This window comes from Salarias fasciatus, chromosome 11 (genome assembly GCF_902148845.1).
Source record: "Salarias fasciatus chromosome 11, fSalaFa1.1, whole genome shotgun sequence".
In the NCBI taxonomy this organism is placed as follows: Eukaryota; Metazoa; Chordata; class Actinopteri; order Blenniiformes; family Blenniidae; genus Salarias; species Salarias fasciatus.
This window is the reverse complement of record NC_043755.1, coordinates 1,043,719-1,058,232: the sequence shown is the minus strand read 5'-3', so window position 1 is coordinate 1,058,232 and position 14,514 is coordinate 1,043,719. Positions and strand designations below refer to the sequence as shown.

General features: G+C 42.5%; 1 protein-coding gene across 3 annotated transcripts in view; it reads left to right on the top strand.

The window, feature by feature from the left end:
• Window positions 1-14,514, top strand: part of crppa (CDP-L-ribitol pyrophosphorylase A) — a 54,360-nt gene that overhangs the window by 13,336 nt on the left and 26,510 nt on the right. For all 3 annotated transcript variants that reach the window (XM_030103283.1, XM_030103282.1, XM_030103281.1), the window contains exons 6-9: window positions 701-798; window positions 6,327-6,404; window positions 6,519-6,611; window positions 14,211-14,342. In XM_030103283.1, coding sequence (XP_029959143.1) covers window positions 701-798; window positions 6,327-6,404; window positions 6,519-6,611; window positions 14,211-14,342 — 401 coding nt within the window. The remainder of the gene's footprint in view (window positions 1-700; window positions 799-6,326; window positions 6,405-6,518; window positions 6,612-14,210; window positions 14,343-14,514) is intronic.

Sequence of the window (14,514 nt, the reverse complement as noted above, 5' to 3'; positions counted from 1 at the left end):
ATTACAACTGTCTGACATATTACTTTTGAAATCAAGATTTTCCCGTCAGATTATAAAATACTTTCAAAATCATCATCAACACGCAGAAAAGACAGTTAAATGATGGAAATATTCTAGCTCGACTCAGACCAAATGAGATCATTTTCAGGTTCTCCAGCCAGTTTGGACAAATGTGCTCCCACAGCGTAATCATCCCAGATGAATTCACTCCAACTGCGACTCGAGAAAAATGGTGGCTGAAGCCCCGACAGCAACATTGTGTAATCATATTATGCCATACTGAATTATTGTATTAAGATAGTCTTCATGTTTGTTGTGTGATTCTTTGGTCTGTACTAATGTTTATTATAAAAAGAGAAAAGTAATTTCAACAATAGACTCTTTTCTGCATTGTTCTCATGTCAATACACAACACGCTCTTTCTTACAAGCCTGGGTTTGCTTTTCTTAGCGGGGTTACACTCTTTTTGATGACTTGTTTCATTTCCATGAAGTGATCGGATTGATTTGTGTGTTTCTGTGCATCATCACACTCAGTGGGTCAGGCCCAACAAAAGAAATGAATATAGCTTTTTTTCATGAAACTCTGGCTAAAAAGATGTGTTTTAAGATAAGTATTAATGCCTCCTTTAGCTCTTATATCCTCATGCTGTCCAGGCCAGTGCCTCCATCACCCGACGTGATGTTTTTATCTCCCTCAGAGACTCTGTCGCGATCGGCCTGCGTCCTCACCGGCGGACTGACACAAGCTGTAGCTCTGGCCGAAGCTCTCCAAAAAGCTGCCGCGGCTCTGGAAATGGTACGTGTTGAAATGAGCTCTCAAACCCATTCCACCTGTAATCAAAACAGATTGGCACTGATTCACCCCCATGCACAGGCAGAACATGTACTCTCCAAACAGAAAGACCCGTCGGACTGTAACTGGACAAATGAATTCTTGTTAATTAATCACGGCTAATTAAAATCCTTATGTTGCTGATGGCCGCATTCCGAGAGGAATCTCAGAAGTTTCTCATTAAACGTTTCCTCCGTCTCCCTCGTCACTGTCTCTCTCTCTCTCTCCCGCTGGACTGAAAATTCCCCTGAAAACTCCGGGCGAGCTCCACTTGGGTGGCCCGCTGGTGAGATTCGCCATCTGCAGCCAGACCTCTTAATGGAGTTTGTCTGGGACGTCCACACTCTGAAGCCTTCCTCCTCCTCCTCCTCCTCCTCATAATTTTCTCCCTCCCTCCATCCATCCATCCCCGACCTCCACCTCTCACTCCCCTGCATGCAGGAGAGCAGATGGCAGTCAAATTTCCTGAACTGTGAAAGTTTACTTGATTAATTGAGTGCATGGCGTTGAGTTCTTGCCTCCTCCTCTTCCTCCTCCTCCTCCTCCTCCTCCTCCTCCTCCTCCCACCTCGCCTCAGTCAGACTTGACAAGCTCTCTACTTCCTCCGCCCTTCATATGCCTTCCTTTCAATACTAATCATCCTTCGGACACGTCTGATTCCCTCGTTGCCTCCGGCACATGTTGCAAACATCCTCCGTTTGATCTGTAGGATTGTTCCTCGCAGACGGAGGAAAACAGCGTCCACATGCGAAACGGGGGAGAGTGACAGACGGAGAGATTGAACCTGACGCCACGCTCCGCCATAAAGCTGCCACATGTGAAATGTTCGTCTTCGCTGCAGTTAGCCACGTAGCAATGAACTCAAACAACAAGTTAGATGCCACTCTTCTTTCTAAATTTGTCCGGATTTTTTTTTTTTTATCGTTGAAGTTGATTAAAATGAGTTCTCAACAGATATTGACAAGTTATGAAGGCTTCATTACAAAATGATCTAAAACAACCAGTTAAAATCAGTCATGATTAGAGGCCTGCAGATGTTGTATTTCTTTTAATTATTCTAGAATACTTGATACTTTTCATTCATTTCAAAATACCTTAAAGGTCTTCTCAAGTTTACTGAATGTTTTATCTTTTCTACTGAACTTAATTTTGATTTCATTGATTTAATACCGACTTTGCTGAACATAAACTTTTCACTCATGGCAGACTATCTGTTCCAGTGATAACGTTACGTTTTTCTGAACTTCTTTGCTTTATTCAGTTTATGAATCATGTCACGTCACATTTTACATTTATTTTAGACTTCAGTTGACTTTATAAAGACCTGAATTACTTTTCTTCTTTACTCAAGACTACATTGATTCACTTAAATGCAATTTTTTTCTTATTTGGTCCTCACTAAATTGATTTAGTTTAAATTTTATGTGACCTTTTTTGAGTTTATTTCATTTTTTTTTAAATGATGAGAGCTCTGTAAATACTTTTCTCTGTATAAAGGTTGTCCATATTTTAGTAATATTGCTTAATGAATTAGGCAGATTATTTTGTCAGTCTGTAAGTTGTAATACTGTTTCATTTCCTGCAGTTTGTTTATTATTTTGTAGGATAATCACTGTTAATCAAATGTATTTTTCGGTCAACAGTGGAAAATAGAGTCAAATCAACACCTTTCTAACATATGCTTAATAACCATTATCAGCTTGAGGATTTTTGTGATGGATGTTTTATCGAACCGATTATTCAACACTGCCGGAGTCGAGGCGAACAAATCGCCCACACATGGTTTTGTGCCTGGAAACACATTTCCCAGATCGGACTGACGTATGTATATTCTCCCGTTGTAGCTGCTGACAGTGGAGGGCTGCAGGAGGGCTGCTGCAGGGCACGCCACTTTTCATGTTTCCATGTTCCACAGTAATCCAAACAGTTCGTCCTCCTTTAAAGTGGCTCCAAGTCCTTCGTCAGCCGGCGTCAAAGCGAGCGGATCTTGCTGTCTGGCCCTGGACCGGGCCCCAGAGACGGATTGGGGTCGCCGTCGGCCTCTTTGGAGCGGCCGGTTGGAGCCGTTCCCGTATGCGCTCAGGTGGCCGGCGGAGGCCGTGTTTTTTCCGGCGCGCGCGTTCGGAACCAGATACATCCTTTCGGGGGTAGTTTGCGAGGCGGGGAGGAAAATGAGGGAGATGAAAGGCGAGTGGAGAAGGCGGAAGATGAAGCTTTGTCCCGCTGCCATTCCTTGAATCTAATACAGGGATAAAGCGTGCATGTGAGCGTGTGTGCAGGTGGAGGATTTGGCAGCGGCCGCCCACAAAGACGCACTGAATAAGAATAGGATCAGGTATTCTTTCGGTGGGATGTTACCTGAATGATGCATTTGATCCACTTTCAATCCGGGCTTACAGAGAGAAAGGGGAAGCCGATCCAAAACTGATCCAGAAATGAATGTGTCGTGTCAAATCCTGGAAACACCTTCCTGCAGGAGGACTGCGTGGCACAGTCTCAAACTGAACCCAAGCTCTTTCTCAGAGACACCTTGTTAGTTCTCCTCCGGGAGCACAGGTCACAGCTGTGAGCGCTGACGCAAACTTTACGTTGCGATCTTTCCCAGCATGCATTTTTTTTCTCTCAAATAATATAAAACACGTCAAACAACCAAAAAAACCCCCCAAAAAAAACCCACCAGTTGTTTAGTTTTTGCAGAGGAATCTTTGTGTGCAACATTGAGGATGAAGCTGAAAACTTTATTTTCATGCAAATTCCTTCAAACTGAGCAGTTTTGCTGCTGCATACTGCCACACTTTGCTCTTTTCCCCAGATGTGTTCTTGCGTAATTGGGAGGCATCAAATATTTATCTTTTTGCTTCACTGAGTTCAGAACAAACACAGGCGTGCTTTATGGACACAAAGTGCAGAATATTAGAGTCAAATCACCTCCTCTGCGTGCTCTCCCACACCACTAATCCTTTTATCTTTGATGCATGATGGGATTTTTTGAATGAACTTCACATCAAAGGCGATCCACAGACACGTACATCAACAAAGTGAAGGTTTTTAATAACCGTTCTCAGCCAACACGAGGATTTTTCACTTAAACAGAAAAAAATGAACTTTGTTTTGGCTTTCAGCCACTGATAGTGATGAATAATGAGCTTAGATAGCAATTTACAAACTAAATGTCTCTTCATACTAGTGGATGAGTTTTCTTTGAATGGGGGGTTTTGTCTGACCTGGATGTCCTTTGCATTTAATTTGAAGTTCCTTCTTAGTGTTCACCCTCACTGTGATGTTTTGTCAAATCAGAAATATATGAGGACGTCCGTAGCTTCTCTTTGGGCCCATTTACACAACATCATTTTAAAGGGATACTTCAACATTTTGGCAAATTGGCCCATTTAGTGCAATTCCTTAGTCATTTCGAACAACATACTTACTTTTTTTGTGAGGGCGAGCTATTGTTTATTCAGAGATGAGAAGATTTTCGGGACGGACACAATGGAAGTGAATGGTATTTTTGCTTCCCCTCATCAAACTCATCAAATACAAAATCCAACAACCCCAAAACACTTTGGTGGACACGTTATAATCCGCATATTCACTACGCTGTGAAATATTAATGCAAAATTACGAGATTGAGTTGTTTATGCGAAGATTGCTAAGACGGAACTACTTACTAAATATGGCGTCTGGGCGGAGTGATTTCAAAAGAAAAAGCAGTTCCCAGTATTTGCTTCAATGTTGTAACGCGTCCACAGCGTAGTGAATGTGGGAATTATAACATGTCCACCCAGAGGTTTTTTTTTTGGTTGTTGGATTTTATATTTGATGAGTTTGACGAGGGGGAACAAAAATACCATTCACTTCCATTGTGTCCGTCCCGAAAACCTTCCCCGACTCACCTCTGAATAAACAATAGCTCGCCCTCACAAAAGAAGTAAGTATGCTGTTCGAAATGACTAAGGAATGGGCCAATTTGCCAAAATGTTGAAGTATCCCTTTAAGTGTTTTTGCATTTCAGAAACATTTTGTGGAAACATGTTTCCACTAAAATGGAAAAGACATTTAGAATGATGTCGTTAGCATGTTTGGCCACTGGTAGGTGCTGTTGGTTGTTTTTGTAATGAAACCACAAACACATGCATGTAGAGAACAATACACTCTAAACATAAACAATGGCGAGTACACAGACATTCTCATGGATGGACAACCAAGTTAGATTGCTATTCTAGCCGAATCTCAACTACAAAACTACCAACTCCCAGGAGAATATAGAATGGGAGTCATGACACTCTGGAGGCCGCTATTGTTGTTATTATTCCATTTATTTATGCATGTGCAGAAGAAGAAGATCTATTTACTCTGTTTTTCCATATTAGCTTTATTAAAAAAAGAAAAAAATATTGTTACCAGAATTAAATTTTGTTTTTTTTTTCGACACATTCAAACCTGCTGTGCCGATCTGGGAAATGCCTCTCCTCTGTCCGCAGTCGCTCGGTCGAGGAGGCTCTGTGGTTCCCTCACTTTCGAGACCTTGACTAAACTTAAATAAACACGGGCACTCTGGGATTTCATGGCCAACCTGGTTTAGATCACGTCTAAACTTTTCAAACTCGGCGAATCGCATTGGAGCAAAATGATTTTTCCCTCCTTGATGCCATGGGCAGTTATCTTTCAAGATTAATTAACTCTCCCGCATGTGTTTTCCATAAGCATTTCACATTTCAAATTACCCTGTTATTTTAATGGGTAGAACAACTGCATTTCATTGCCAAACACAGACACTGGATGTTTACATCCGTGTTTATTTCCTGCATGTGTGATATTGTAGTACCAGGCTGCAATTAGACGTCCACCAACCGAGATGGGAAATGTGAAATGAGAGCTGTGGACACGGGGTGCTATTGGGTTGCCTCATGTCTCTTGTATGCCAAGGCCGAACTAAATGGAAAGATCAGAACCTAAATGTCCCGTTTCTTTGAGCAAAAAAAAATGCTCCTACAATTCTTGGCTGCACATCGGCCTCCGACTCAATTTGCAGCGTAATGAAATTTAACTTGGCTCATGTGCGATTGCTGTTCCTCTCTTTTGCACATGGCAGGATTTTTCTGCCAGTTCAAATGTATAAAGGGGAACAGAAATTGTTTCTCTCGCTCTTTTTTTTTTGTGTGTATTTATTCTCTCTCATTTGTTCTAATGAGATTCTGAGTATAGTTGATGGAAATAAGCCACTCACTCATGAAAAAAAAGCCTCTTTTTTTTTCCTTTTCTCTAATCATAGAGTGATTCATAGCAGGGATGCAGGTGGGTGTACTCTCACACTAAATGATTGAAGAAGTGACTGAAACAGAAACCAGAAGGCTTTTGACCTTTCAGCGCTGGAGTCAATCAGTCACTCGGCCTCGAATGCATCGGGACCGCGGCGCTGCCGAAAACGGCATCACTCAGGCAGAATATTATCAGCTGCGGATTCACATCAAAGGTATCTGTCACTCTCACAGGAGCTGGATGTCATCCCAGATCTGCAGGGAGACCACGTCAGGTATCTGTTCGGAGCGTGGAACTTCATCCAGGTTTCTGTAAGTGTCTGTTTTAAACCCCCTCTTTTTTTCTCTCTGGAATGACGGTAACACTTCAGTGTAAACATGCAGCTGCGGCTCGGGCCTGATCTGTTTGGTTATGTTGGTCTTCAGGTGAGCCGTGATGACCTGTCTGAAGTGGAGACCCTGCTTTTGGCTTTACAGGCGGAGAATCGAGCTCTCCTGCACCCGCTGGTTGTTATTTTGGTAAGTTCAACTGTTAATTGTAAGTCATAGTGGGGAAATCACATTCGTTTTGTATTTCATATCTATCTTCCAGTTTAAAATGTTCAAGCATGAGCGAGAAGTAAAAAATGTTTATTTTTATTCATAAACTTCATTTGAAAAGAAATGTGCAAAGAAATAATATTTTGAATCTGCTGCTTTAGATGCACTTTCAGCTGTAAAGTTGAAAGTTTTGACAACAGCTTAAATTTATTTGTTGGCATTTGAAGTCTAACTCATACAAGTTGAGGGAGATTGAGTTTCCAGGAAATCTTTTCCAACAAAACAAGCAATGCATTTTCGGGCATTAACAGCCGATCCAGGTTGAAATCACCAAAGATGTGCATAACATCTCACACCACACAGAGTTTTTCATGTCTTTACAAAACATATTAAACATTCACAACACTGCAGTGGGAGCATGTGAATCTTTACACCACAGACGCATCAATAATTCTGAATAACAATAAGCTGAGGAGGAGAAAATACCCAGAGACTGATGCCACAGAAAAATAAAACAAATGACTAAATAGATAAATGTGTTTGCTTGTGAAACTCGAGATTGGTCTCAGGCATTTCTTGGACATACAGTACATATATCAATATGATTGTCATTCATTTGTTCGTCAATCATCTATCCATCCATCCATTTTCAACTACTATTTGGGACCGGGTCGCGGGGGCAGCAGTCTAAGCAGGGATGCTCAGACTTCCCTGTCTCCAGACACTTCCTCCAGCTCTTCCAGGAGGATCCCAAGGCGTTCCTGGGCCAGCTCTCTTCAGTGTGTCCTGGGTCTTCTCTGGGGCCTCCTCCCGGTGGAACATGCCCGGAACACCTCCCCAGGGAGGCGTCCAGGAGGCATCCTAACCAGGTGCCCGAGCCACCTCAGCTGGCTCCTCTCGATGCGGAGTAGTAGTGGCTCTACTCCGAGCTCCTCCCTGGTGACTGAGCTCCTCACCCTATCTCTCAGGGAGCGCCCAGCCACCCAATGGAGGAAGCTCATCTCAGCCGCTTGTGTCCGGCATCTTGTCGTTTTGGTCATGACCCAAAGCTCATAACCATAGGTGAGAGTAGGAGTGAAGATTTAACAGTAAATCGTGAGCTTTTCACCCTGCATCACATCAGCCGCTGCACCGATCTACCTGCCAACCTCATGCTCCATCTGTCCTCCACTTGTGAACAAAACCCCCCATGATACTTGAACTCCTCCATCTGGCCCAAGTTCTCTCCGCCGACCTGGAGAGGACAGGCCACTTTCTTCTGATCAAGGACCATGACCTCAGATTTGGAGGTGCTGATCCTCATCCCCATCGTTTTACACTCGGCTGCAACCCCCCCCCCCCCCCCCCCCCCCCCCCCCCCCCCCCGTGCATGCTGTGGGTCCAGGTTCAATGAAATCAGCAGGACAACATCATCTGCAAAAAGCAGAGATGAAATCCTGTGGTACCTAACCGGACCCCTCCAGCCCCTGGCTGCACCTAGAAAATTCTGTCCATAAAAATTATGAACAGAGCCGGTGACAAAGGGCAGCCCTGCTGGATTCCAAAATTATAAACTATCCAAAACTATGATCATAAAACTTATTTTATGATAATAGTTTTTTTTTTTTTTTTTTTAGAAAATTATCTGTTCTGGTGGAATGAAAGTGGCTTGAATTGCTGTAAATACACATCATTCCACTTCATTAAATACTTATGTACATATTTTGGTGAAGCCTGACTCACGGTGATCTTTAGAGCTTTGATCCATCTCCGTTCCTGAAAATGCAACCTGAGATTTCCCAAATTCGCCTCTCGCCCACGTTCTCCAGACCTCTGCCTGTTTCCATTCTCCGCTGCGGCTCGGTGTGTTCTTCTTGTTGTCATGTGAAAAACAGATGTGTGAAGCAGTGAAGAGAGAGGAGCCCGTAGATGTTGGCAGTTCTGGGAGCAGCTCAGCAGCTGTGGCGTGTAGTTACAGACTGAAAACACAAGTTCTTGAATCTATAAAAGCCAAATTCAACCTCTTACCTTCTCTAATTCAGACCTTGCAGCAGTTCCAACACACAGTTCAGTAATGAGGTCAACGGGACCTGGAAAACCTGCCCTGTGACGTGTGTGTTTCACCTCAGCAGAAATCCAACAGCTCTGTTTTAATAAGTGCAAATGTCACGGAGCATTGCTTCATTAAAGTGCCGCCACGTTCTGCCTGTCTGACGATAAACCTGTGAGTCCACACACAGCTCAGGCTCAAGTCAAGTTGTCTCTGTCACAGCAGAACTAAAAGCATCTGCCCAAATCCCCTCCTCATTTTTCTGTTGTTCACTTTAAAGACACAGCGGTGAGTGTCCAGCTCACTGTCAGTTTGTGTTTCTCAGTTCTTTTGGTTCAGTGCTTTTATGACTGTTTTTTTTTCCCCAGTTTGTCAGAAGGTTGACAAACCAACAAAAATATGGCTGTCTTCCGGGCCGTCCTGGATTCTGTTGATCTTACCTTGAAAGGATGCAAATAAGAACCACAACACTTTAAATTAAAACTTGGAACCTATTAAAAGCTGATTTCTTTTACTGGATGGATGTTCTGACAAATAAACACTGGTCTCAATAAAGAGACCAGGTCTGGTTTTTATTTTTATTTTTTCCCTTTTTTTTTTTTTTGTATTGTTACAAGACGGATCCCATCCTGCAGATGCAGGAGTACAGAGAAGGCCAGAAGGAGCTGCAGAGTGGATTTGGAGAAGGCAGAGCAGAGTGGCACAGGATGTGTATGAGGGATATCTGACAGCTGTAAGGTGTGTGGTTGTTGTGACAGAGGAGGTAGGGTTACTCTAAGGACCAGCTCTGAGTTCTTTCTGGTTTGCAGGAGTCTCTGTGGACTGCAACGTTTGTGGAAGACGTTCTGATTTATAGTAAGAGTAGTTTAAATACCTGGACCAACCATCCGAAGCAGTGGAAAGTGTGAAACAGAGGTGAAGAAGAGAGAACGGGCAGGACGGCCAGCACACAAACAGCGACTCGGTATCATTTCCCACACTCTGACTGAACTTTTCTTCACAAATACAGACATCTGGTGCAGCGCAGATTGAGTTTCATCAAGCTACATGTACTGCGCTGTGAGCCAGCCCTGTTCTCCCTTTTTCTGCCTGTAAAAACGTCACCTGTAGTCCACGCCGGGTCCCTGGAGGAGCTCTGTAGCTGTTTGGAAACCCTACACCTCCGCGGAGAACCCAGCAGCTCTACCTCGCTCACCGCTTCAAACACCGGTGCTACTGCTGCAGTGAGAGTGACCCGAGAGTCCACAGACAGTGGAACCAAAACTAAACCATCAAACCTGACCTGAGAAACATTTAAACATTTGTCAAAGGCCCCCTTTATTCTGTTCTATTCTGGAAGAGTATTCGGACCACACATGAGGAAAAAAAAAATTGGCAGAAACTTTTTGTTAGTGAATCAGTTGATGAAGCAAAGCGTCCTATCAGGAAACGACAGTGACGTCGTATCAGTAGATCTGACTGAGCTGGATTTCCCATCCGTGTCTAACATGATTTCACGCCCGCGTTTAAATGTGCGTGAACTCAATCTGGGAAGTTGTGACTACGAGAAATGTGAAGCAGCCCTTGACGAATTTGGTTTGGTTGAGCAGCACAGCGCCTGTCGCCCGTGTCTCTGTTTGAACATGCGTTCTGCCGCGCATCCCAAACAGGATCACATGGCGATGATCCGTGAAGTGTAGGAGGTGATGTTGTGGCTGTGGAAGCCTCGAGGGTGAACAACAAGACCGGATGATGAAGGTTGCTTTTTAAATACGCTCTTAGGTGTTTTAACCTTGGGGAAGGTATTTGAGAGATCCAGCTTTGTTGACTTTACCAACTTTTGTCACACATTAGAACGTTTCACCTACATATGATTGAATTCTGTTAAAGATTTTTTTTTCAGTTAAATAAGTAAATAATTGCCACTGCCTCGCTGCTTCCAGTATTCTTTTAACTAAATGTAATAGGTAATCATAGAGTTTGTGATTTTGGCCCCATTTAAATGGTAACATTTCAAGTGAAATCACATCATTTTTGCGCTTTTGTTTCAAAATGTCTGTTTACACAGAAATGGTAGAAACGATATTATAAGCATGCCATGCCAGTTGGTGCCGTCAGTTTTTTTATGTAATGAACACGGCCATTCGCATGGACAGGTGACCAAGTTGGATTTCTAATAATGGTGATTCTCACCTATAAAACTGCCAAGTTCCAGTAAGACGAGGACGAGGACAGTGTTTTTGAACAGTTGTTGAGTAAACGAACATCCAAAATGCAATGAAACGTTTACATTTTCACTTGAAAATGTTGTCATATAAGCCACATATAAAAGGTGGCAAAGCGGGAAAAACTGTTTCTAGACTTTTTTATATCAAAGAAAAGAACTATCATCTCTGTTATGCCAGGTTTTGAAGTGAATTTATGTAGCTTTTCATTCTTATGGACTATTCTGAGACTTAAAACCTGCTGATGTGCTGAAGAATCCGTCCTTTAGTTGAACTTTTACCAATGGCAGCAAATACTTGATTGATTTTCAACTGAAAATGTTCTAATTGCATGTTTATGCCAGATGTCGTGACTACTCTTGAAATGAGCCAGGTTTGGGAGAGTGTCTCCACCAAGCCACAAGTAAAATGGTGCCAAATTGGTGTCTGCAGTGAGGCCGGAGTCGAGGTGGTTCCTCATGAGAGGTTCCACCTCAGTGATGCCTTTTTTTCCACGTGACTGTCTGGTTAAGATCACTCATCTTGAAATCTACATTATTTTTTTTTTTTCCATCCAACAGTTTACAACTTCTCGGTATTTTTAAATGAGGCGTGAAGTGTCAGTGACAGTCACCGCAACACCGCTGCTTCAGTCGGTGGTTCCCAGCGTGGGGTCCTGGACCCGCTTCGGGGTGAGCCAGAGAGCACGGAGGCGGTCCGAGGTTTCGCCTGCTCTGCGCTTGTCAAAATTGGATGTGCACATATCAAATGAAAACAGAATATGACACTTTCTTATAATCTAAAGCAGACCTGTGAAGCTGCCCATTCCTTTTAGCATTCGGAAAGTTCAGATGCCTTAACGGGGGTCCACAGCCTCTCCTAAAATTGGGAAGCACTGCTCCGAATCATGGTGCCATTTGATTCTTCGTTTAACCGATGCTGCATTTGTAGTTACATTAAATAGTGTAACGATTATCATGTTACAGCTGAAAGCTGTACATTTCCAATTTATTCCTAGCATGAATTAGAAAGCACTGTGCGGATGTTGAAATCCAAGCTTTATTTCTGTTCTAGTAACAACTGGGAATTCCAAGTTCTGATTGGAACACTCTAGCGAGCCTGAAGCCTAATTTATAGTGCCTATGAAAAGGATATGCACAGACTTTGCATAGCCACAGACCATGGAGAGTCTCTGTGTCTGCGTCTAATGCGCCCTTCCAAAAACGTATTACACGAGTTTTGCGCAGTATCACTCCTTACCTTGCGCTATGGTGGTGAACTATATCATAGCACATAACACGACATCGACACAGGACTTCCAGGGGCGAAGGGACTGCTTAGAGGCCATGGACTGCCCAATGCTTTCTATAAATGCAGAGGTATATATCAGCCTTGAGACCCTTAAGGGACAAATATTCTCAGCATTAAATACAGACATGGATAAGGGCAGAGGCCTCTCTGTTCTGCATGTGCAGAATACCACTGGTGACCTGTAGGGGCAGGGAATCTCATGTGTGACCAGCAAAAGGAACGAAAAAGAAAACAGAAACGGCGATCCTGATTCTGTTAAAGAAAGATAATTTTAATGTTGAGGGGCTATAGTTATGTCTATGACATTGCTGCACCTGAACATCGGGACAAAGAAGCTTCAGATTACCTGTGTGAACAGTTAATAAACGTCTTCAGTAGCAAAGTTGAAACGATAAAGCAATAGTTTATCCCCCAAGACCAACTTAATACTGGGGACATGAGTAGTTATTATAACAGTTTCATTGATATTTGAAATATTGTACCTCATGAAACTGTGCACTGCCCCCTACTGGATGGATTGATTAACAACATCACCTCCTGAGAATATGGAGGCAGTTAAGTGTTGAAAGAACAACTGTTTCTTTACATAATGTGAACCTTTTGAAGCTTTTTATAAAAAGTCCAATTACATTACAAATTTTCTTTGGAAAAAGGTAAAATCGTGGCTTCCAGGATTAAAGAGAAATATTGTAAATTATAATCCAGTTATTATTGAAAATATGCTATTGCCTCAAAAAATGTGTTTCATGTTGCATAACCAGTATGAACAGTAAGCCAAGCACACGGAACTGTTTCACATTGCTGTTAAATGGTTTAGTTGCAGTTCATGCTCATTGTTCTCTTCTGTCTTCTTTGAAATCTGGTACATTTGGAACTTCTTGAGATTCTACACATGCAACAGTCCTGGTATTTTCACAGTTTTCAACCCGCAGTCTGCAAAAATACCTTTCTGCTTGTATAAATAATTGGAAAGTCACATTGCATGGTTCATAAATTAGAGATGCAATTATTCATTTGACATACTGACAGTTTTCCAGCCCATTTCATATTTCTTCAAACAAATATCCCCGTGGATTCAGTCTTTACATTGTTGTTCATTCTCATGCAGTTTGGCTGAGAAAAGCTTGTGCTGAAGTATTCAAAGTGGTTTAACACCTGCTAATGTGCTGAATAATCCGTCTTCAAGTTGAACCTCAGCTGACGACAGCAAACACTTGATTGATACTTGTGTGAAATGCAGTAATTGTGCATTTACACCAGATGTCTTGACAAGCGCTGGGCTGGTTTTCCTGACTATTACGTCTCACTGCCACAGTTTTGAAGGATATATGACAAAATAATTGTGATAAATAAATCTCAATTTGAGCCCCTGTCAGTGCTGCACTTCTGGAAATCGGTTAAATCTTGCGATATAAGCAGAACAGTTGTTTTCAAAGTGTGAGATGGGTCTTCTCTGGGGGACCACAGGGGTGTACTTATACTCAGAATTTGGGGGTTGAGGGACGCCTTTCCCAGCATGAGTTTTCAGAAGGAAACCATGATGAACAGAAATAAGTGAAGAGTGAAACTATCACTTTAGTATGGTTTTAATGGTTGCAGACGATATATAAGGCATACATGATATCTCACTTAGGATTTTGGTCTTGTCTTTTTCTTGGGATACGCTGGTCTTGCTCTTTGACCCGGTCTCGGACTAGGTGGTCTCCACTACAACACGATGACACGGTAACCACAAGCTGTGCATCTGGATCGGCCTGATCTAATTAACGAGATGGAATCCCAAAGACCTTAAAGATTTATAAGACAATTATAAAGTCATTAAATCCTTAGACAAGGCTGTGCATCAACCAATCTCTGTTCAGCTTCAGCATAGCCGAGTCAGGCTTTTCTCGTCTTTCCTAAACCTTAAAGAAACAACCAACATGTTTGATCATCTCGTTGTACAGTATACCTTAATTGCATTTGCAGAATCCGGCTGTAATTGCCTACTTGTGTAACGGATCCTTGCTATTGGCAATTGCTGTCTGATTCACAAGGTGGATTTTATTTTCATAGGTGCATTTAAGCTGCTCAGAGGAGCTATCCATCAGTCAGAGGGTGGCACAACCAGCGGCAATCATGGACCTGGCTTCAAAGGCTAAGCTCCAAAATATTCTTCTATATGGCATCCAGCTCCATCAGTCAAAGGTAAGAGCTTTGTCTTGTCTTCTTATAGTATTTTTTTTTTCTTTTATTTCTTCCACAGCTAAACTCTGAGCTGCTGAGGAATGTAAATTCAAGGAATGCCAAGCCAAACAGAATGGGAAATGTCTTGTTCCACTGTCTTGTCAGGCCTTTTTTTTTCAGTTGCTTCAGGCAA